Source organism: Chiloscyllium plagiosum, unplaced genomic scaffold, assembly GCF_037043375.1.
Source record: "Chiloscyllium plagiosum isolate Xiang-an unplaced genomic scaffold, Cpla_swu_hap1 HiC_scaffold_33, whole genome shotgun sequence".
Lineage (NCBI taxonomy): Eukaryota > Metazoa > Chordata > Chondrichthyes > Orectolobiformes > Hemiscylliidae > Chiloscyllium > Chiloscyllium plagiosum.
This window is the reverse complement of record NW_028270171.1, coordinates 28,670,992-28,691,213: the sequence shown is the minus strand read 5'-3', so window position 1 is coordinate 28,691,213 and position 20,222 is coordinate 28,670,992. Positions and strand designations below refer to the sequence as shown.

At 67.6% G+C, this 20,222-nt stretch overlaps 1 protein-coding gene across 1 annotated transcript in view; it reads right to left on the bottom strand.

Annotated features, from left to right (window-relative positions):
- rrp7a (ribosomal RNA processing 7 homolog A) overlaps positions 1 to 6,304 on the bottom strand; it is an 11,790-nt gene extending 5,486 nt beyond the window's left edge. The window contains exons 1-3 of the mRNA XM_087978057.1: positions 6,246 to 6,304; positions 4,513 to 4,564; positions 1,885 to 1,937 (exon numbers count right to left, since the gene is read on the bottom strand). Of these exons, the coding sequence (XP_087834183.1) occupies positions 1,885 to 1,937; positions 4,513 to 4,564; positions 6,246 to 6,304 (164 nt within the window). The remainder of the gene's footprint in view (positions 1 to 1,884; positions 1,938 to 4,512; positions 4,565 to 6,245) is intronic.
- Positions 6,305 to 20,222: the final 13,918 nt, after the last annotated feature.

Here is a 20,222-nt window from a genome sequence, read left to right as displayed (position 1 = left end):
TGTGGGGGGAGGGGGGGGGGTGGGGGGGGGGGTGTGTGGGGGGAGGGGGGGGGTGTGGGGGGAGGGGGGGTGTGGGGGGGAGGGGGGGTGGGGGGGAGGGGGGTGTGGGGGGGAGGGGGGGGTGTGGGGGGAGGGGGGGTGTGGGGGGAGGGGGGAGGGGGGGGTGTGGGGGGAGGGGGGGGGTGTGGGGGGAGGGGGGGTGTGGGGGGAGGGGGGGTGTGGGGGGAGAGGGGGGTGTGGGGGGAGAGGGGGGGTGTGGGGGGAGAGAGGGGGTGTGGGGGGAGAGGGGGGTGTGGGGGGAGAGGGGGGGTGTGGGGGGAGAGGGGGGGTGTGGGGGGAGGGGGGGGGTGTGGGGGGAGGGGGGGGGTGTGGGGGGAGGGGGGGTGTGGGGAGGGGGGGTGTGGGGAGGGGGGTGTGGGGTGTGGTGGGGGGTGGGGTGTGGGGACGGGGGGGGAGGGTGGGGGGACGGGGGGGGGGGGGACGGGGGGGGGAGGGGGGGACGTGGGGGAGGGGGGGGACGTGGGGGGGAGGATGTGTGTGGGGGGGAGGATGTGGGGGGGGTGGATGTGGGGGGGGGTGGATGTGGGGGGAGGGTGGATGTGGGGGGAGGGTGGATGTGGGGGGGGAGAATGTGGGGGGGGGAGAGAATGTGGGGGGGGGGAAGAGAATGTGGGGGGGGGGAGGAGGATGTGGGGGGGGGGGAGGAGGATGTGGGGGGGGGGAGGAGGATGTGGGGGGGGAGAGGATGTGGGGGGGGGAGGATGTGGGGGGGGGAGGATGTGGGGGGGGGAGGATGTGGGGGGGGGGGAGGATGTGGGGGGGGGGAGAATGTGGGGGGGGGGGGAGAATGTGGGGGGGGGGGGGAGAATGTGGGGGGGGGGGGGAGAATGTGGGGGGGGGGGGGAGAATGTGGGGGGGGGGGAGAATGTGGGGGGGGGGGAGAATGTGGGGGGGGGGGAGAATGTGGGGGGGGGGGGAGAATGTGGGGGGGGGGAGAATGGGGGGGGGGGGAGAATGGGGGGGGGGGAGAATGGGGGGGGGTGAGAATGTGGGGGGGGGGAGAATGTGGGGGGGGGGAGAATGTGGGGGGGGGAGAGAATGTGGGGGGGGAGAATGTGGGGGGGGGGAGAATGTGGGGGGGGGAGAATGTGGGGGGGGGGAGAATGTGGGGGGGGGAGAATGTGGGGGGGGGAGAATGTGGGGGGGGAGAATGTGGGGGGGGAGAATGTGGGGGGGGGGGAGAATGTGGGGGGGGGAGAATGTGGGGGGGGGAGAATGTGGGGGGGGGAGAATGTGGGGGGGGGAGGAGGATGTGGGGGCGGGGAGGATGTGGGTGGGGGGAGGGAGATTTTGGGGGTGGAGGGAGATGTGGGGGGGGAGGGAGATGTGGGGGGGGGGGAGGGGGATGTGGGGGGGGGGGGAGGGGGATTTGGGGGGGGGAGGGGGATGTGGGGGGGGGAGGGGGATGTGGGGGGGGGAGGGGGATGTGGGGGGGGAGGGGGATGTGGGGGGGGGAGGGGGATGTGGGGGGGGAGGGGGATGTGGGGGGGGGAGGGGGGGGGAGTGGGGGGGGGGGAGTGGGGGGGGAGTGGGGGGGGGAGGAGTGGGGGGGGGAGTGGGGGGGGAGGAATGGGGGGGGAGTGGGGGGGGGAAGGGGGTGTGTGGGGGGAGGGGGGGTGTGGGGGGAGGGGGGGTGTGTGGGGAGGTGGGTGTGTGTGGGGAGGTGGGTGTGTGTGGGGAGGTGGGTGTGTGTGGGGAGGGGGGTGTGGGGGGGGGTGTGTGGGGGGAGGGGGGGGTGTGGGGGGAGGGGGGGGTGTGGGGGGAGGGGGGGGAGGGGGGGGGGTGTGGGGGGAGGGGGGGGGGTGTGGGGGGAGGGGGGGGTGTGGGGGGAGGGGGGGGTGTGGGGGGAGGGGGGGGTTTGGGGGGAGAGGGGGGTGTGGGGGGAGAGGGGGGGGTGTGGGGGGAGAGGGGGGGTGTGGGGGGAGAGGGGGGGTGTGGGGGGAGAGGGGGGGTGTGGGGGGAGAGGGGGGGTGTGGGGGGAGAGGGGGGGTGTGGGGGGAGAGGGGGGGTGTGGGGGGAGAGGGGGGGTGTGGGGGGAGAGGGGGGTGTGGGGGGAGAGGGGGGGGTGTGGGGGGAGGGGGATGGGGGGAGGGGGGTGTGGGGAGGGGGGTGTGGGGAGGGGGGTGTGGGGTGTGGTGGGGGGGTGGGGTGTGGGGACGGGGGGGGAGGGTGGGGGGACGGGGGGGGGGAGACGGGGGGGGAGGGGGGGACGTGGGGGAGGGGGGGGACGTGGGGGGGAGGATGTGTGTGGGGGGGAGGATGTGGGGGGGGAGGATGTGTGTGGGGGGGAGGATGTGGGGGGGGGTGGATGTGGGGGGAGGGTGGATGTGGGGGGGGGGTGGATGTGGGGGGGGAGAATGTGGGGGGGGGAGAGAATGTGGGGGGGGGGGGGGAGAGAATGTGGGGGGGGGGAGGAGGATGTGGGGGGGGAGAGAGATGTGGGGGGGGGGGAGGAGGATGTGGGGGGGGAGGATGTGGGGGGGGGAGAGGATGTGGGGGGGGGGAGAGGATGTGGGGGGGGGAGAATGTGGGGGGGGGGAGAATGTGGGGGGGGGAGATGTGGGGGGGGGGAGAATGTGGGGGGGGGGGAGAATGTGGGGGGGGGAGAATGTGGGGGGGGGAGATGTGGGGGGGGGGAGAATGTGGGGGGGGGGAGAATGTGGGGGGGGGGAGAATGTGGGGGGGGGAGAATGTGGGGGGGGATGGGGGGGGGAGAATGTGGGGGGGGGGAGAATGTGGGGGGGGGAGAATGTGGGGGGGGGAGAATGTGGGGGGGGAGAATGTGGGGGGGGAGAATGTGGGGGGGGGAGAATGTGGGGGGGGGGAGAATGTGGGGGGGGGAGAATGTGGGGGGGGAGAATGTGGGGTGGAGAATGTGGGGGGGGGAGAATGTGGGGGGGGAGAATGTGGGGGGGGGGAGAATGTGGGGGGGGGAGAATGTGGGGGGGGGGAGAATGTGGGGGGGGGAGAATGGGGGGGGGGGGGAGAATGTGGGGGGGGGAGAATGTGGGGGGGGGGAGAATGTGGGGGGGGAGAATGTGGGGGGGGGAGAATGTGGGGGGGGGGAGAATGTGGGGGGGGGGAGAATGTGGGGGGGGGGAGGAGGATGTGGGGGCGGGGAGGATGTGGGGGGGGGAGGGAGATTTTGGGGGGGGGAGGGAGATGTGGGGGGGGGGAGGGGGATGTGGGGGGGGGGAGGGGGATGTGGGGGGGGGGAGTGGGATGTGGGGGGGGGAGGGGAGAGTGGGGGGGGGGGAGGGGGGGAGTGGGGGGGAGGGAGGAGTTGGGGGGGGGAGTGGGGAGGGGAGGAATGGGGGGGGAGTGGGGAGTGGGGGGGGAGTGGGGGGGGGAGTGGGGGGGGAGTGGGGGGGGGGGGAGTGGGGGGGGGAGTGGGGGGGGGGAGTGGGGTGGGGGGAGTGGGGGGGGGAGTGGGGGGGGAGTGGGGGGGGGGGAGTGGGGGGAGTGGGGGGGGGGAGTGGGGGGGGGGAGTGGGGGGGGGGGAGTGGGGGGGGGAGGAGTGGGGGGGGGGGGGTGGGGGGGGGGGAGTGGGGGGGGGAGGAGTGGGGGGGGGGGGGAGTGGGGGGGGGGGGAGTGGGGGGGGAGGAGTGGGGGGGGGAGGGGTGGGGGGGGAGGAGTGGGAGGGGGGGAGTGGGGGGGGGGAGTGGGGGGGGGGGAGTGGGGGGGAGGGAGTGGGGGGGAGGGAGTGGGGGGGAGGGAGTGGGGGGGAGGGAGTGGGGGGGAGGGGAGTGGGGGGGGGGAGGGGGGGGGGGGGAGTGGGGGGGGGGTGGGGGGGGGGGGAGTGGGGGGGGGAGGGGGGGAGGGGGGGGGAAGTGGGGGGGGGAGGGGGGGAGGGGGGGGGGAGTGGGGGAGGAGGGGGGGGGGGAGTGGGGGGAGGAGGGGGGGGGAGTGGGGGGGGGGAGTGGGGAGGGGGGGGGGAGGGGAGGGAGGGGGGTGGAGGGGGGGGGGAGTGGGGGGGGGGGGGGAGTGGGGAGTGGGGGGGGGGTGTGGGGGGAGTGGGGGGGGTGTGGGGGGGAGTGGGGGGGAGTGGGGGGGGGTGTGGGGGGAGTGGGGGGGGGTGTGGGGGGAGGGGGGGGGGGGAGTAGGGAGTGGGGGGGGTGTGGGGGGGTGTGGGGGGAGGGGGGTGTGGGGGGGAGGGGGGGTGGGGGGGGGGAGGGGGGTGGGGGGGGGAGGGGGGGGTGGGGGGGGGATGTGGGGGGAGGGGAGTGTGTGGGGGGGAGGGGAGTGTGTGGGGGGAGGGGGGTGTGGGGGGAGGGGGGTGGGGGGGGAGGGGGGGGGGGGAGGGGGGGGGGGGGGGAGGGGGGGGATGTGGGGGGAGGGGGGTGTGTGGGGGGGAGGGGGGTGTGGGGGGGGGGGGGTGTGTGGGGAGGTGGGGTGTGTGGGGAGGGGGTGTGTGTGGGGAGGGGGTGTGTGTGGGGAGGGGGTGTGTGGGGGGAGGGGGGGGTGTGGGGGGAGGGGGGGGTGTGGGGGGAGGGGGGGTGTGGGGGGGAGGGGGGGGGTGTGGGGGGAGGGGGGGGTGTGGGGGGAGGGGGGGGTGTGGGGGGAGGGGGGGGGTGTGGGGGGGGGGAGGGGGGGGGTGTGTGGGGGGTGTGTGGGGGGAGGGGGGGGGTGTGGGGGGAGGGGGGGTGTGGGGGGAGGGGGGGGTGTGGGGGGAGGGGGGGTGTGGGGGGAGGGGGGGGTGTGGGGGGGGTGTGGGGGGAGGGGGGGGGTGTGGGGGGAGAGGGGTTGTGGGGGGAGAGGGGGGGTGTGGGGGGGGAGAGGGGGGGTGTGGGGGGAGAGGGGGGGTGTGGGGGGGAGGGGGGGGTGTGGGGGGAGAGGGGGGGGTGTGGGGGGGGGTGTGGGGGGAGGGGGGGTGTGGGGGGGAGGGGGATGGGGGGGAGGGGGGTGTGGGGAGGGGGGTGTGGGGAGGGGGGTGTGGGGGAGGGGGGTGTGGGGTGTGGTGGGGGGGTGGGGTGTGGGGAGGGGGGGGAGGGTGGGGGGAGGGGGGGGGGGGGGACGGGGGGGGGAGGGGGGGGGAGTGGGGGAGGGGGGGGGACGTGGGGGGGGAGGATGTGTGTGGGGGGGAGTGGATGTGGGGGGGGGGGTGGATGTGGGGGGGGGAGAATGTGGGGGGGGGAGATGTGGGGGGGGAGAGATGTGGGGGGGGGGAGGATGTGGGGGGGGGGGGAGGAGGATGTGGGGGGGGGAGAGAGAATGTGGGGGGGGGGAGGAGGATGTGGGGGGGGGGGAGGATGTGGGGGGGGGAGAGGATGTGGGGGGGGGGAGGATGTGGGGGGGGGAGGATGTGGGGGGGGGGGAATGTGGGGGGGGGAGAATGTGGGGGGGGGGAGAATGTGGGGGGGGGGGAGAATGTGGGGGGGGGGAGAATGTGGGGGGGGGGAGAATGTGGGGGGGGGGAGAATGTGGGGGGGGGGGGGAGAATGTGGGGGGGGGGGGAGAATGTGGGGGGGGGGGAGAATGTGGGGGGGGAGAATGTGGGGGGGGAGAATGTGGGGGGGGAGAGTGGGGGGGGGAGAATGTGGGGGGGGGGGGAGAATGTGGGGGGGGGGGAGAATGTGGGGGGGGGGAGAATGTGGGGGGGGGAGAATGGGGGGGGGAGAATGTGGGGGGGGGGAGAATGTGGGGGGGGGGTGGGGGGGGGAGAATGTGGGGGGGGGAGAATGTGGGGGGGGGAGAATGTGGGGGGGGGGAGAATGTGGGGGGGGGAGAATGTGGGGGGGGGAGAATGTGGGGGGGGGAGAATGTGGGGGGGGAGGAGGATGTGGGGGGGGAGGAGGATGTGGGGGCGGGGAGGATGTGGGTGGGGGGAGGGAGATTTTGGGGGGGGAGAGGGGGATGTGGGGGGGGGAGGGGGATGTGGGGGGGGGGAGGGGTGTGTGTGGGGGGAGGGGTGTGTGTGGGGGGAGGGGGAGGATGGGGGACCGTTTCCCTTCGCCGGACAACCAGGCTTGGTGAATGATTGACAATAGAAGCGACCAATCAAGAGAGAGAGTGAGCATGAACCAGCCAATCACATCGCGGAGAGAGGGCGGGCGGGACCAAGCATTCGGCAGCAGGTTTGGTTCAGGATTGTGGGGGTTTTCGGGAACCCGGGGAGGGGGGAGAAGTGAAACAAAACCCCCCCTGGAGAGGCACCCTCGGCCCTGTCCCACTGGCCCGCTCCTCACCGGCCCTTCACACGGAGCCCGCGCCTCCGGATGATTTCGTCCAGCGACGAGTCCGCCATGATAACCCAGCCCGAGCGGCGGTACAGGCGGCACTGCGCAGGAGCGGAACTGCCCGCCAGACCGGATGTGGAACTGGAGCCCGCGCCAGAGGCTGGCGGGAGGGGTCACGGAGGGGGGAGGGGTCACGGAGGAGGGGGGAGGAGTCACGGAGGGGGAGTGGAGTCACGGAGGGGGGGTGGAGTCACGGAGGAGGGGGGAGGAGTCACGGAGGAGGGGGGAGGAGTCACGGAGGAGGGGGGAGGAGTCACGGAGGGGGGAGGAGTCACGGAGGGGGCTGGAGTCACGGAGGGGGGGAGGAGTCATGGAGTGGGGATCACGGGGAGGGAGGGTCACGGAGAGGGGTGAGGGGTCACGGAGGGGGGTGGAGTCACGGAGGAGGTGGGAGAGGAGTCACGGAGGAGGGGAGGAGTCACGGAGGAGGGGGAGGAGTCATGGAGGGGGGTCACGGGGAGGGAGGGTCACGGAGAGGGGTGAGGGGTCACGGAGGGGGGAGGGTCATGGGGAGAGCTGGTATGAATGAGGAGGGGAGAGGGTTCATATGGGAAAGGAGGAAGTACAGTGAAGGGAGAGGAGGGGGACATGGAGAGGGCGTGGAGGGAGGGGTAACAGAGGAATTAGAATTCCTACAGTTTGGAAACAGGCCATTGGCCCAACAAGTGCACACTGCCCCTTCGAAGAGTATCCCACCCAGACCAATCACCTTACATCTCCCCTGACTAATGCATCTAACCGACAGATCCCTGAACACTATACGGGCAATGTAGCATGGCCAATTCACTAACCTGCACATCTTTGGACTGTGGGAGGAAACCGGAGCACCCGGAGGAAACCCACGGAGAGAATGTGCAAACTCCACACAGACAGTCGCCTCGAGGCTGGAATCGAACCTGGGTCCTTGGCGCTGGGAGGCAGCACTGAGCCACCATGCTGACCCCCCAAGGGGAGAGGAGAAGAAAAGAGTGGTTATGGGGGAGGGATACACAAAGGGAGGGGCTGGAGGGAGAGGTAACAAAGGAGGGGAGGGGATACGGGGAGGAGGAACCGGGAGGGGAGGGACTACAGAGAAGCAGAGGTACAGGGAAGAGAAGGGGAGGGGGTACAGGGGAGATGATGGCCTAATGGTATTATCACTTGACTATTAATCCAGAGGCCAACATCTGGGTGCTAGTGCTGAAATTGGCAGCGCTGTCTCACAGAATAGTCCAGCAACAGCCTCCTGACGTTGTCATGCTCATGGAATCATAACTGACAGATAACACCCCAGACACAGTCACCCTGCCTGGATATGTCCTGTCCCACCGGCAGGAAAGAGCCAGCAGAAGTGGCAGCACAGTGGAATACAGTCAGGAGGGAGTTACCCTGGGAGTACTTGACATTGACTCTTGACCCCATGAGGTCTCACGTCTTCAGGTTAAACATGGGCATGGAAACCTCTTACTGGTTACCACGTACCATCCTCCTTCGGCTGATGAACCAGTGCTCTTCCATGTTGAACTACACTTGGAGGAAGCACTGAGGTTGGCAAGGACACAAAATTTACTGTGTGGGGGGGATTTCAATGTTCACCACCAAAAGTGGCTCGGCAGCAGCATTACTGATTGAGCTGGTCGGGTCCGAAAGGATATAACTGTTAGGCTGGGTTTGCGGCAGGTGGTGAAGGAACCAACAAGAGGGAAAAACATACTTGACCACATCCTTACTAATTTTTTTTATTTCAAAAATATACTTTATTCATAAAATACTTTGATGATCTGTACAACTGGACATGCCATACATATGTAAACATTCCATTTGTTTTCATACCGAAAACAGAGTAATCATTCCTATTTACAGGTCTGTACGATTACATTTTGAGCTGAGGCGTCAGCAGAGCCCAACTGACTGCGCGGGGGGCCCTCTGTTCTTCTTTAGGCAGGCATATGTTACACAGTGGTCTTTCCCCACCGCGCCTTGGCAGCACCTGCCCCAAGCTTCAGCGCATCCCTCAACACATAGTCCTGGACCTTGGAATGTGCCAGTCTGCAACACTCAGTCGGGGGTCAACTCCTTCAGCTGGAAGATCAACAGGTTTCGGAGCGCCCAGAGAGCGTCCTTCACCAAGTTGATGATCCTCCAGGCACACATCCTTACTAATCTGCCAGCTGCAGAAACATCTGTCCATGACAGTATTGGTAAAAGCGACCACCGCACTGTCCTTGTGGAGACAAAGTCCCACCTTCACATTGAGAATTAGCTCCATGGTAGTGTGTGATACTATCGCCATGCTAAACAGGACTGATTTCGAACCAATCTCGCAGCTCAACTGGGCATCGATGAGGCGTTGTGGCCCATCAGCAGCAGCAGAACTGTCCTCCAGCACAATCTGTAACCTCATGGCCTGGCATATCCCCCAGTCAACCATTACCATCAAGCCAGGGGATGAACCCTGTTTCAATGGAGAGTGCAGGAGGGCATGCCAGGGGCAGCACCAGGCAGACCTAAAAATGAGGTGCCAGTCTGGTGAAGCCACCAATCAGGATTACTTATGTGCCAAATAGCAAGTGATAGACAGAGCTAAGCGATCCCACAATCAGTGGATAAGATCTAAGCTCTGCAGTCCTGCCACATCCAGTCGTGAATGGGGTGGTGGACAATTAAACACCTCACTGGAGGAGGAGGCTCCACAAATATCCCCATCCTCGATGATGGAGGAGCCCAGCATCATCAGGGCAAAAGGTGAGGCTGATACATTCGCAACAATCTTCAGCCAGGAGTGCCGAGTAAATGATCCATCTCAGGCTCATCTAGTGATCCCCAGGATCACAGATACTGGTCTCTAACTGATTCGATTCACTCCATGTGGTATCAGGAAACAGGCGGAGGCACTGGATACGGCAAAGGCAATGGGCTCTGACAACATTCCGGCAATGGGACCGAAGGCATGCTCCAGAACCTGCCGCTCCCCGAGCCAAGCTGTTCCAGTACAGCTACAACGCTGGCATCTACCCGACAATGTGAAAAGCTGCTCAGGTATGTCCTCGACACAAAAGGCAGAACAAATCCAACCAGGCCAGTTACTGCCGAGTACACTCCATCATCAGGACAGTGATGGAAGGGGTCACCAACAGGGCTATCAAGCAGCAGCTGCTCAGCAATAACCTGCTCAGTGACGCCCAGTTTGGGATCCCCCAGGGCCACTCAGCTCCAGATCGCATTACAGCCTCGGGTCAAACATGGACAAAAGAGCTGAATTCCAGAGAGGAGGGAAGAGAGACAGAGAGGGGGAGGGGGAGGGGGGAGAAGGGGTGGAGGGGGAGAGGAGAGGGGGGGTAGGAGAGGAGGGGGGGGAGGAGGGGTGGAGGGGGAGAGGAGGGGGGAGGAGGAGAGGAGAAGGGGAAGAGAGGAGAGAGGGAGGAGGGGGAGAAGTGAGGAGGAGAGGAGAGGGGGAGGAGGAGAGGGGGAGGAGGGGTGGAGGGGGAGAGGCGAGGGGGAGGAGGGGCAGAGGAGAGGTGGAGGAGGAGAGGTGGAGGAGGGGTGGAGGGGGAGAGGAGAGGGGGGGGAGGAGAGGAGAGGGGGAGGAGAGGAGATGGGGAGGAGGGGTGGAGGGGGAGAGGAGAGGGGGAGAAGCGGGGAGGAGGGTGGGAGGAGGAGAGGGGGTGGAGGGGGAGAGGAGAGGGGGAGAAGCGGGGAGGAGGAGAGGAGGGGTGAGGAGGAGAGGAGGGGGGAGGAGGAGAGGAGGGGGGAGGAGGAGGCGGAGAAGGGGGGAGGAGGGGGAGAAGGGGGAAGAAGGGGGGAGGAGGAGGGGGAGGAGGAGGGGGAGAAGGGGGGGAGGAGAGGAGGGGGAGGGGGAGAAGGGGGGAGGAGGAGAGGAGGGGGAGGGGGAGAAGGGGGGAGGAGGAGAGGGGGGGGAGGAGGAGGGGAGAAGGGGGGAGGAGGAGAGGAGGGGGAGGAGGAGAGGGGGAGGAGGAGGAGGGGGAGAAGGGGGGAGGAGGAGAGGAGGGGGGGAGGAGGAGAGGAGGAGGGGGAGAAGGGGGGAGGAGGAGAGGAGGGGGAGGAGGAGAGGGGGAGGAGGAGGAGGGGGAGAAGGGGGGAGGAGGGGGGAGGAGGAGAGGAGGGGGGGAGGAGGAGAGGGGGAGGAGGAGGGGGAGAAGGGGGGAGGAGGAGAGGAGAGGAGGGGGGAGGAGGAGAGGAGAGGGAGGAGGAGAGGGGAAGGGGAGGAGGAGAGGAGGGGGGAGGAGGAGAGGAGAGGGAGGAGGAGAGGGGAAGGGGAGGAGGAGAGGAGAGGGGGAGGAGGAGGGGAAGGGGGAGGAGGAGAGGAGAGGGGGAGGAGGAGAGGAGGGGGGAGGGGGAGAAGGGGGGAGGAGGAGAGGAGAGGGGGAGGAGGGGTGGAGGGGGAGAGGAGAGGGGGAGGAGGGGGAGAGGAGGGGGAGGAGGGAAGGAGGAGAGGGGAGGAGGAGGGGGAGAAGGGGGGAGGAGGAGAGGAGAGGGGGAGGAGGGGTGGAGGGGGAGAGGAGAGGGGGAGAGGAGAGGGGGAGGAGGGGGGAGAAGGGGGGGGAGGGGGGAGAAGGGGGGGAGGAGGGGGGAGGAGGAGGGGAGGAGGGGTGGAGGGGGAGAGGAGAGGGGGAGGAAGGGGAGAGGTCGGGAGGAGGAGAGGAGAGGGGGAGGAGGGGTGGAGGGGGGGAGGAGAGGGGGAGAAGCGGGGAGGAGGAGGGGGAGGAGGAGAGGAGAGGTGGGGGGAGGAGGACAGCAGGAGGGAGGGGAGAAGGGGGGAGGAGGGGAGGAGGAGAGGGGGAGGAGGAGGGGGAGAAGGGGGGAGGAGGAGAGGGGGAGGAGGAGAGGAGGGGGAGGGGGAGGAGAGGGGGAAGAGGAGGGGGAGGAGGGGTAGGAGGAGGGGGAGAAGGGGGAGGAGGAGAGGAGTGGGGGAGGAGGAGGGGTAGAAGAGGGGGAGGGGGAGAGGAGAGGGGGAGAAGTTGGGGGAGAGGAGGGGGAGGAGGAGCAGAGGGGGACAAGGGGGGAGGAGAGGGAGAGGGGGAGGAGGAGGAGAACGGAGGAGGAGGAGGGGGAGAGGAGGAGGGGGAGAGGGGGGGAGGAGGAAAGGGGGAGGAGGAGGAGGAGAGGGGGAGAAGGGGGGGAGGAGGAGAGGGGGAGAAGGGGGGGAGGAGGAAAGGGGGAGGAGAGGGGGAGAAGGGGGGGAGGAGGAAAGGGGGAGGAGGAGGGGGAGAGGAGGAGGAGGAAAGGGGGAGGAGGAGGGGGAGAGGAGGAGGAGGAGGGGGGAGGAGGAGAATGGGGAGGAGGAAGATGAGGAGGAGAACGGGGGAGGAGAAGGGGGAGGGGAGAGGAGTGGGGGAGGAGGAGAGGGGGAGGAGAAGGAGGGTGGAGGGGGAGGAGGGGGGAAATAGAGGAAGAGGGAGGGAGAGGAGGAGCGGGGAGAGGGAGGACGAGGAGGGGGAGGGGTAGGAGGAGTGGGATAAGAAGGGAGGGAGAGGGGAGGAGGAGGGGGGAGGTGAAGGAGGAGGAAGGGGGGAAGGTGAAGGAGGGGGTGGAGGAGGGCGGAGGGGGAGAGGGATGGGGAGGAGGAGGAGGGGGAGGAGGAGGAGGAGGGGGAGGAGGAGAGAAGGGGGTGGAGGAGGAGAGGGGAGGAGGAGGAGGGGGGATGTGGAGGAGGAGGGGGGAGGAGGAGGAGGAGGGGGGAGGAGGAGGAGGAGGGGGGAAGTAGAGGAGGAGGGAGGGGGAGGAGGAGCGGGGAGAGGGAGGAGGAGGAGGGGGGAGGGGTAGGAGGAGTGGGATAGGAAGGGGGGATAGGGAGAGGGGAGGAGGAGGGGGGAAGTGAAGGAGGAGGAAGGGGGGAAGGTGAAGGAGGGGGTGGAGGATGGCGGAGGGGGAGAGGGAGGAGGAGGAGGAGGGGGATTTGGAGGAGGAGGGGGGTGGTGGAGGAGGAGGGAGGGGGAGGAGGAGCGGGGAGAGGGAGCTGGAGGAGGAGAGGGGAGGTGGAGGAGGGAGGGGGATAGGGAGAGGGATGAGGGGGGAGGTGAAGGAGGAGGGAGGGGGTGGAGGAGGGCGGAGGGGGACAGGGATGGGGAGGAGGAGGGGAAGGAGGAGGGGGAGGGGGAAGAGGAGGAGGAGGAGGGGGAAGAGGAGGGGGAAGAGGAGGAGGAGGGAAGAGGAGGAGGTGGAGAGGAGGGGGGTGAGGAGGAGGGTGGGAGAGTGGGAGGAGGGGGAGAGGAGAGGGGGGACGAGGAGGGGGGAGAAGGAGGAGGGGAGAGGAGAGGGGGGAGAAGGAGGAGGGGGAGAGGGGGGTAGAAGGAGGAGAAGGAGGAGGGGGAGAGCAGAGAGAGGAGAGGAGGAGGAGGAGGAGAGTGGGGGAGGAGTGGAGGAGGATGAGAGGAGGGGGAGAGGAGAGGGGGAGGAGGAGGGGGAGAGGAGAGGAGGAGTAGGGGAGGATGAGGAGGGGGGAGAAGGAGGAGGGGGAGAGGAGAGGGGGGGAGAAGGAGGAGGGGGAGAGGAGAGGAGGGGAGAAGGAGGAGGGGGAGAGGAGAGGTGGGGAGAAGGAGGAGGGGGTGAGCAGAGGGGGGAGAGGAGAGGAGGGGGAGAGCAGAGGGGAGAGAGGAGAGGATGGGGAGAGGAGAGGGGAGGAGGAGTGGGATAGGGAGGGGGGGATAGGGAGAGGGGAGGAGGAGGGGGGAGGTGAAGGAGGAGGAAGGGGGGAAGGTGGAGGAGGGCGGAGGGGGAGAGGGATGGGGAGGAGGGGAGGAGGAGGGAGAGGGGGAGGAGGAGGAGAGAAGGGGGAGGAGGGGGAGAGGAGAGGGGAGGAGGAGGAGGGGGATGTGGAGGGGGAGGTGGAGGAGGAGGGAGGGGGAGGAGGAGCGGAGAGAGGGAGCTGGAGGAGGAGAGGGGAGGTGGAGGAGGGAGGGGGGATAGGGAGAGGGATGAGGGAGGAGGTGAAGGAGGAGGAAGGGGGAGGTGAAGGAGGAGGGAGGGGTGGAGGAGGGCGGAGGGGGACAGGGATGGGGAGGAGGAGGAGGAGGAGGGGAAGGAGGAAGAGGAGGAGGAGGGGGAAGAGGAGGAGGAGGGAAGAGGAGGTGGTGGAGAGGAGGAAGGGGGAGGTGAAGGAGGAGGGAGGGGTGGAGGAGGGCGGAGGGGGACAGGGATGGGGAGGAGGAGGAGGAGGAGGGGAAGGAGGAAGAGGAGGAGGAGGGGGAAGAGGAGGAGGAGGGAAGAGGAGGAGGTGGAGAGGAGGGGGGTGAGGAGGAGGGTGGGAGAGTGGGAGGAGAGGGAGAGGAGAGGGGGGACGAGGAGGGGGGGAGAAGGAGAGGAGGAGGAGAGTGGGGGAGGAGAGTGGGGGAGGAGTGGAGGAGGATGAGAGGAGGGGGAGAGGAGAGGGGGAGGAGGAGGGGGAGAGGAGAGGAGGAGTAGGGGAGGATGAGGGGGAGAGGAGGGGGGAGAAGGAGGAGGGGGAGAGGAGAGGGGGGGAGAAGGAGGAGGGGGAGAGGAGAGGAGGGGAGAAGGAGGGGGGGAGAGGAGAGGTGGGGAGAAGGAGGAGGGGGTGAGCAGAGGGGGGAGAGGAGAGGAGGGGGAGAGCAGAGGGGGGAGAGGAGAGGATGGGGAGAGGAGAGGGGAGGAGGAGTGGGATAGGGGGAGGGGAGGAGGAGGGGGGAGGTGAAGGAGGAGGAAGGGGGGAAGGTGGAGGAGGGCGGAGGGGGAGAGGGATGGGGAGGAGGGGTAGGAGGAGGGAGAGGGGGAGGAGGAGGAGAGAAGGGGGAGGAGGGGGAGAGGAGAGAGGAGGAGGGGGATGTGGAGGGGGATGTGGAGGAGGAGGGGGAGGTGGAGGGGGAGGAGGAGCGGAGAGAGGGAGCTGGAGGAGGAGAGGGGAGGTGGAGGAGGGAGGGGGGATAGGGAGAGGGATGAGGGAGGAGGTGAAGGAGGAGGAAGGGGGTAGGTGAAGGAGGAGGGAGGGAGGGGGTGGAGGAGGGCGGAGGGGGACAGGGATGGGGAGGAGGAGGGGAAGGAGGAGGGGGAGGAGGAGGAGGAGGGAAGAGGAGGAGGTGGAGAGGAGAGGGGGTGAGGAGGAGAGAAGGGGGAGGAGGGTGGGAGGAGGGGGAGAGGAGAGGGGGGGACGAGGAGGGGGGGAGAAGGAGGAGGGGAGAGGAGTGGGGAGAGAAGGAGGAGGGGGAGAGGGGGGTAGAAGGAGGAGAGGGGAGGAGAAGGAGGAGGGGGAGAGGAGAGGTGGGGAGAAGGAGGAGGGGGAGAGCAGAGGGGGGTAGAGGAGAGGAGGAGAGTGGGGGAGGAGTGGAGGAGGATGAGAGGAGGGGGAGGAGAAGGGGAGGAGGAGGGGGAGAGGAGAGGAGGAGTAGGGGAGGATGAGGGGGAGAGGAGGGGGAGAAGGAGGAGGAGGAGAGGGGGGGAGAAGGAGGAGGTGGAGAGGAGGGGGGGGAGAAGGAGGAGCGGGAGAGGAGGGGGGAGAAGGAGGAGGAGGAGAGGGGGGGAGAAGGAGGAGGTGGAGAGGAGGGGGGGGAGAAGGAGGAGCGGGAGTGGAGAGGGGGAGAAGGAGAGGGGGAGAGGAGAAGGGGAGGAGGAGGGGGGGAGAAGGAGGAGGGGGAGAGGAGAGGGGGGGAGAAGGAGGAGGGGGAGAGGAGGGGGGGAGAAGGAGGAGGGGGAGAGGAGAAAGGGAGGAGGAGGGGGAGAGGAGATGGGGGAAGGAGGAGGGGGAGAGGAGATGGGGGAGAGGAGATGGGGGAAGGAGGAGGGGGAGAGCAGAGGGGGGAGAGGAGATGGGGGAAGGAGGAGGGGGAGAGAAGAGGAGGGGAGAAGGAGGAGGGGGAGAGGAGAGGTGGGGAGAAGGAGGAGGGGGTGAGCAGAGGGGGGAGAGGAGAGGAGGGGGAGAGCAGAGGGGGGAGAGGAGAGGATGGGGAGAGGAGAGGGGAGGAGGAGTGGGAGAGGTGAGGGGGAAGAGGAGGGGGAGAGGTGAGGGGGAGAGGTGAGGGGGAGGAGGAGGGGGAGAGGAGAGGGGGAGAGGAGGGGAGAGGAGGGGGAGGAGGGGGAGGAGGAGGGGGAAGGAGGAGGGGGAGGAGGTGAGGGGGAGGTGGAGAGGGGGAGGAGGAGAGGAGGGGAGGAGGAGGGGGAGAGGGATAGGGAGGAGGGAGGGGGAGGGGGATTGGGGAGGCAGGAGGGGGAGTGGAGGGGGCGAGGGGGGGAGGTGAAGGAGGAGGGGGGGAGGTGAAGGAGGAGGAGGGAGGGGGGAGGAGGAGAGGTGGAGAGGGAGGGGGAGGAGGAGGCGGGAGGGGGAAGAGGAGGGGGGAGGGGGAAGAGGAGGAGGAGGAGGAGGTGAAGAGGAGAGGGGAGGAGGGGGTGAGGTGAAGATGAGAGGGGGAGGAGGGGGTGAGGAGGAGGAGAAGGGGGGGAGGAGGAGGGAGGAGAGGAGAGGGGGAGGAGGGGAAGAGGAGGGGGGAGGAGGAGGAGGAGTAGAGAAGGGTGAGGAGAGGGTGAGGAGGAGGGGGAGAGGAGAGGAGGAGGAGGGCGGTGGGGCGAGGAGGACGGGGAGAGGAGAGGGTGAGGAGGAAGAGAAGGGGGATGAGGAGGGAGAGAGGAGGGGAGGGGAGAAGGAGGAGAGGGGAGGAGGAGGGGGAGAGGAGAGGGGGGAGGAGGAGGAGGGGAGATGAGGGGGAGAAGGAGGAGGGGAAGAGGAGAGGGGGAGGAGGAGGGGGAGAGGCGAGGGGGAGAGGAGAGGGGGAGGAGGAGGAGGAGGGGAAGAGGGGAGGAGGAGTGGAGGGGGAGAGGAGAGGTGGAGGAGTGGAGAGGGGAGGAGGAGTGGAGAGGGGGAGGAGGAGGAGGGGGAGAGGAGAGAGGGAGAGGAGAGGGGGAGAGGAGAGGGGGAGGAGGGGGAGAGAGGAGGGGGAGGATAAGGGGGGAGGGGGAGGAGGAGGGGGGAGCGGAGGAGGAGGGGGAGAGGAGAGGGGAAGGAGGGGGTGAGGAGGAGGAGGGGAAGAGGAGGAGGAGGGGAGAGGAGAGGGGGAGGAGGAGGAGAGGAGGGGAGAGGAGAGAAGGACGAGGAGAGAAGGAGGAGAGGAGAGGAGGTGGGGAGAGGAGAGGAGGACGGGGGGGGAGAGGAGAGGAGGAGGAGGGGGAGAGGAGGAGGGGGAGAGGAGAGGGGGAGGAGGGGGAGAGGAGAGGGGAGGAGGGGGAGAGGAGAGGGGGAGGAGGGGGAGAGGAGAGGGGGAGGAGGAGGAGGAAGGGGGGAGAGGAGAGGAAGAGGGGAGAGGAGAGGAGGAGGGGGAGGAGGAGGAGGAGGGGGAGGAGGAAGAGGGGTGCGGGAGAGGAGGAGGGGGAGAGGAGGAGGGGGAAGGAAGGAGGAGGGGGGAGTGGGAGGGGAGGAGGTGGGGGAGAAGAGAGGGGGCGGATGAGAGGGGAAGGGGAGGCGGGGGAAGGGGAGGAGGAGGGGGGAGTGGGAGTGGAGGAGGTGGGGGAGAGGAGGAGGAGGGGAGGGGAGAGGAGGAGGGAGGGGGAGAGGGGGTGGAGAGGAGGAGGAGGGGGAGAGGAGGAGGAGGAGAAGGGGAGAGGAGGAGGAGGAGGGGGGAGAGGAAGAGGAGGAGGGGAGGGGAAGAGGAGGAGAGAGAGGAGGAGGAGGAAGGAGAAGAGGAGGAGGGGGAGAGGAGGAGGAGGAGGGGGGAGAGGAGGGGGGAGAGGAAGAGGAGGAGGGAGAGGAGGAGGAGGGAGGAGAAGAGGAGGAGGAGGTGGGTAGAGGAGGGGGAGAGGAGGAGAAGGAGAAGAGGGGGGCAGAGGAGGAGGGGGAGAGGAGGAGGAAGAGGTGGGGGAGAGGAGGAGGAGGAGGAGGAGTGGAGAGGAGGAGGAGGAGGGGGAGAGGAGGAGGAGGGGAGAGGAGGAGGAGGAGAGGAGGGGGAGAGGGTAGGGGAGGAGGTGGGGAGAGGGGGAGGGGAGGAGGAGGGGGAGGGGAGAGGAGGGGAGAGGGGGAGGAGGAGGGGAGGGGAGGAGGAGGGGGAGGGGAGGAGAGGAGGAGGAGGGGGGAGAGGAGGAGGAGGGGAGAGGAGAGGAGGGGAGAGGAGGAGGAGGGGCGAGTGGGGAGGGGAAGAGGAGGGGGGAGGGGGAGGGGAGGAGAGGGGAGAGGAGAGGAGGAGGGCGAGGGGAGGAGGGGAAGGGGGAGAGGAGGAGTGGGAGAAGAGGAGGAGAGGGGAGGAGGAGGAGGAGAGGGGGAGGGAATGGAGGGGAGAGGAGGATGAGGTGGGAGGAAAAGAAGGGTGGGGACGGAAGAGCGGGAGAGGAGTGTTTTGGGGTGAGGTGGGGAGGAGGGAAGGGGAGGGGAGGAGGAGGTGGAGGCGGGAGAGGGTGAGAGCAGGAGGGTAGAGAGGGTAAAGGGAAGGGAAGAGTGGGTGAGGGAACGGAGGAGGTGAGAGGAGGGAGGGAGAGAAGAGGAAGGTAATAGGGAGGGGAGGGGAGGAGGTGAGATGTGAGGAGGAGGGAAGGGGTGAGGAGGGAACGGGGTAAGGAGGGGAGAGAAGTGAGGGTGGAAAGTTGGAGGGAGGGGAGATAGATAGAAGGGAGAGGGGTGAGGAGGGTTGGGTGTGTGAGAGGAGGGAAGAGAAGATAGTGATGGGAGAGAAGGTGGGTGTGAAGTGGGAGAGGGAAGAGGGGAAAGAGATGGAAGGGAGGGAGGGGAAGGGGAGAGAGGGACGGGGGCAGGGAGGGGAGGGAAGGAGACGTGGGGTGGGGGGTGGTGGAGTGGCGACAGGACGTGTAGGGCGATTAGGTTAGCAGAGGGGGAGGAGGGGGAAGGGTGTCGGTTAGGAAGGAGGGCGATAAGGAAGGGAGGGAGAGTAGGTAGGAGGGGGATGGAGAGAGGAGGGAGGAAGGGGATGGAGAGAGGAGGGAGGAGGGGGATGGGGAAGGGAGAGAGGAGGGGGACGGGGAGGGAGGAAGGAGGGGGATGGGAGGAAGGAGGGGGATGGGGAGGGAGGGAGGAGGGGGACGGGGAGAGAGGGAGGAGGGGGATGGGGAGGGAGGAAGGAGGGGGATGGGTAAGGGAGGGAGGAGGGGGACGGGGAGAGAGGGAGGAGGGGGATGGGGAGGGAGGAAGGAGGGAGATGGGTAAGGGAGGGAGGAGGGGGACGGGGAAGGGAGGGAGGAGGGGAATGGGGAGAGAGGGAGGAGGGGGATGGGGAGGGAGGAAGGAGGGGGATGGGTAAGGGAGGGAGGAGGGGGACGGGGAAGGGAGGGAGGAGGGGAACGGGGAGGGAGGAAGGAGGGGGATGGGAGGAAGGAGGGGGATGGGGGAGGGAGGGAGGAGGGGGACGGGGGAAGTAGGAGGGAGGAGGGGGACGGGGAAGGGGGGACGGGGGAAGGGAGTGAGGAGGGGGACGGGGGAGGGAGGGAGGAGGGGGACGGGGGAGGGAGGGAGGAGGGGGACGGGGAGAGGGAGGGAGGAGGGGGATGGGGGAGGGAGGGAGGAGGGGGACGGGGGAGGGAGGGAGGAGGGGGATGGGGAAGGCGGGAGGAGAGGGACGGGGGAGGGGAGGGAGAGCAGAGAGGAAGGGCATGGGGAAGGGAGGGAGATGAAGAGAGGGAAGGGTTTTAATAAAGAGCAGAGGAGGGGTTAACCAAGAGTGGGTTGGAGGGAGGGAGGGAAAGCGCGAAGGGGGAGGGGAGAAGAAATATCTGTGGGACCATGGGCAGAAGTACAGAAGGAAGAAATATCTGGGACAGGGGGCTAACCTGTGGGGGTGGGAAGTGGAGGACAATAGGTGAGAAGGAGGGGATTGTCCATGGGATAGGGTAGACACAGAAGGGGAATGTTTGGGAGGGAGTAGGAGGAAGGATAGAGGGGAAACATCTGAGGGAATGAGAATATTTTGGGGTGAAATCCAGGAGAACTGCTGATGACGGGAAAAGAGTGGGGTAAAGAGGGTGTCAGAGAGGGAGAGCAGTGTGGGGAGATGGGGAGTTAGATTGAGTACAGGGTTTAAGGGTCAGATTTGGTTGGGTGTAGGGTGAGTGGGTGGGGAATTTGATGGGGTTCAGTGTGTGAGGGTGGGGATTTGGAGCTGGAAAATGTACAGTATATCAGAGGATGGGGAGTTTTATGAGAAGGTGGGTGCTTGGATGGGGTACAGAGTGAGAGGGTGGGAATTCTTTGGGGTACAGTATGTAAGGGTGCGGATGGGATGGACACAATGTGTGCATGAGGGTGGGGATTGGACGGGGTTCAGTGTGTGAGGGTGGGGATTGGTAGTTCGATAACGTACAGCATGTCAGAGGATGGGGAGTCTTATGAGGTATTGTGTGTGAGAGAAGTTGGAAAATTGGATGGGATACACATTGAGAGAGTGGGAGGTCTTTGGGGTTCAGTGTGTGTGTGAGGGTGGGGATTAGATGGGGTTCAGTGTGTGTGTGAGGGTGGGGATAGGACGGGGTACAGTATGTGTGTGTCGGTGGGGATTGGACGGTATACAGCGTGAGGGTGGGAATTGTATGGGGTTCAGTGTGTGAGGGTGGGAGTTGGATGGGGTACAGTCAGTGTAAGATGGGGATTGGATGGGGTACATTGTGTGTGAGAGTGGAGATTGGTAGTTCGGTAACGTAAGTGTGTCAGAGAATGGGGAGTTTTATGAGGTATTGTGTGAGAGAGAAGGTGGGTGCTTGGATGGAGTACAGATTGAGAGGGTGGGAGTCTTTGGGGTACAGTGTCTGAGGGTGGGGATGGTATGGTGTACGGTGTGTTTGAGGGTGGGAATTGGATGGGGTACAGTGTGTGAGAGACGGTGGGGATTGCACGGGGTACGGTGTGCGTTTGTGAGGGAGGGGATTGGACAGGGTACACTGTGAGGGTGGGGATTGGATGGGGTACAGTGTGAGAGAGAGGGTGGGGATTGGATGGGTACAGTGAGTGTGTGAGGGTGTGGATTGGAGGGGGTACAATGTGTGTGTGAGGGT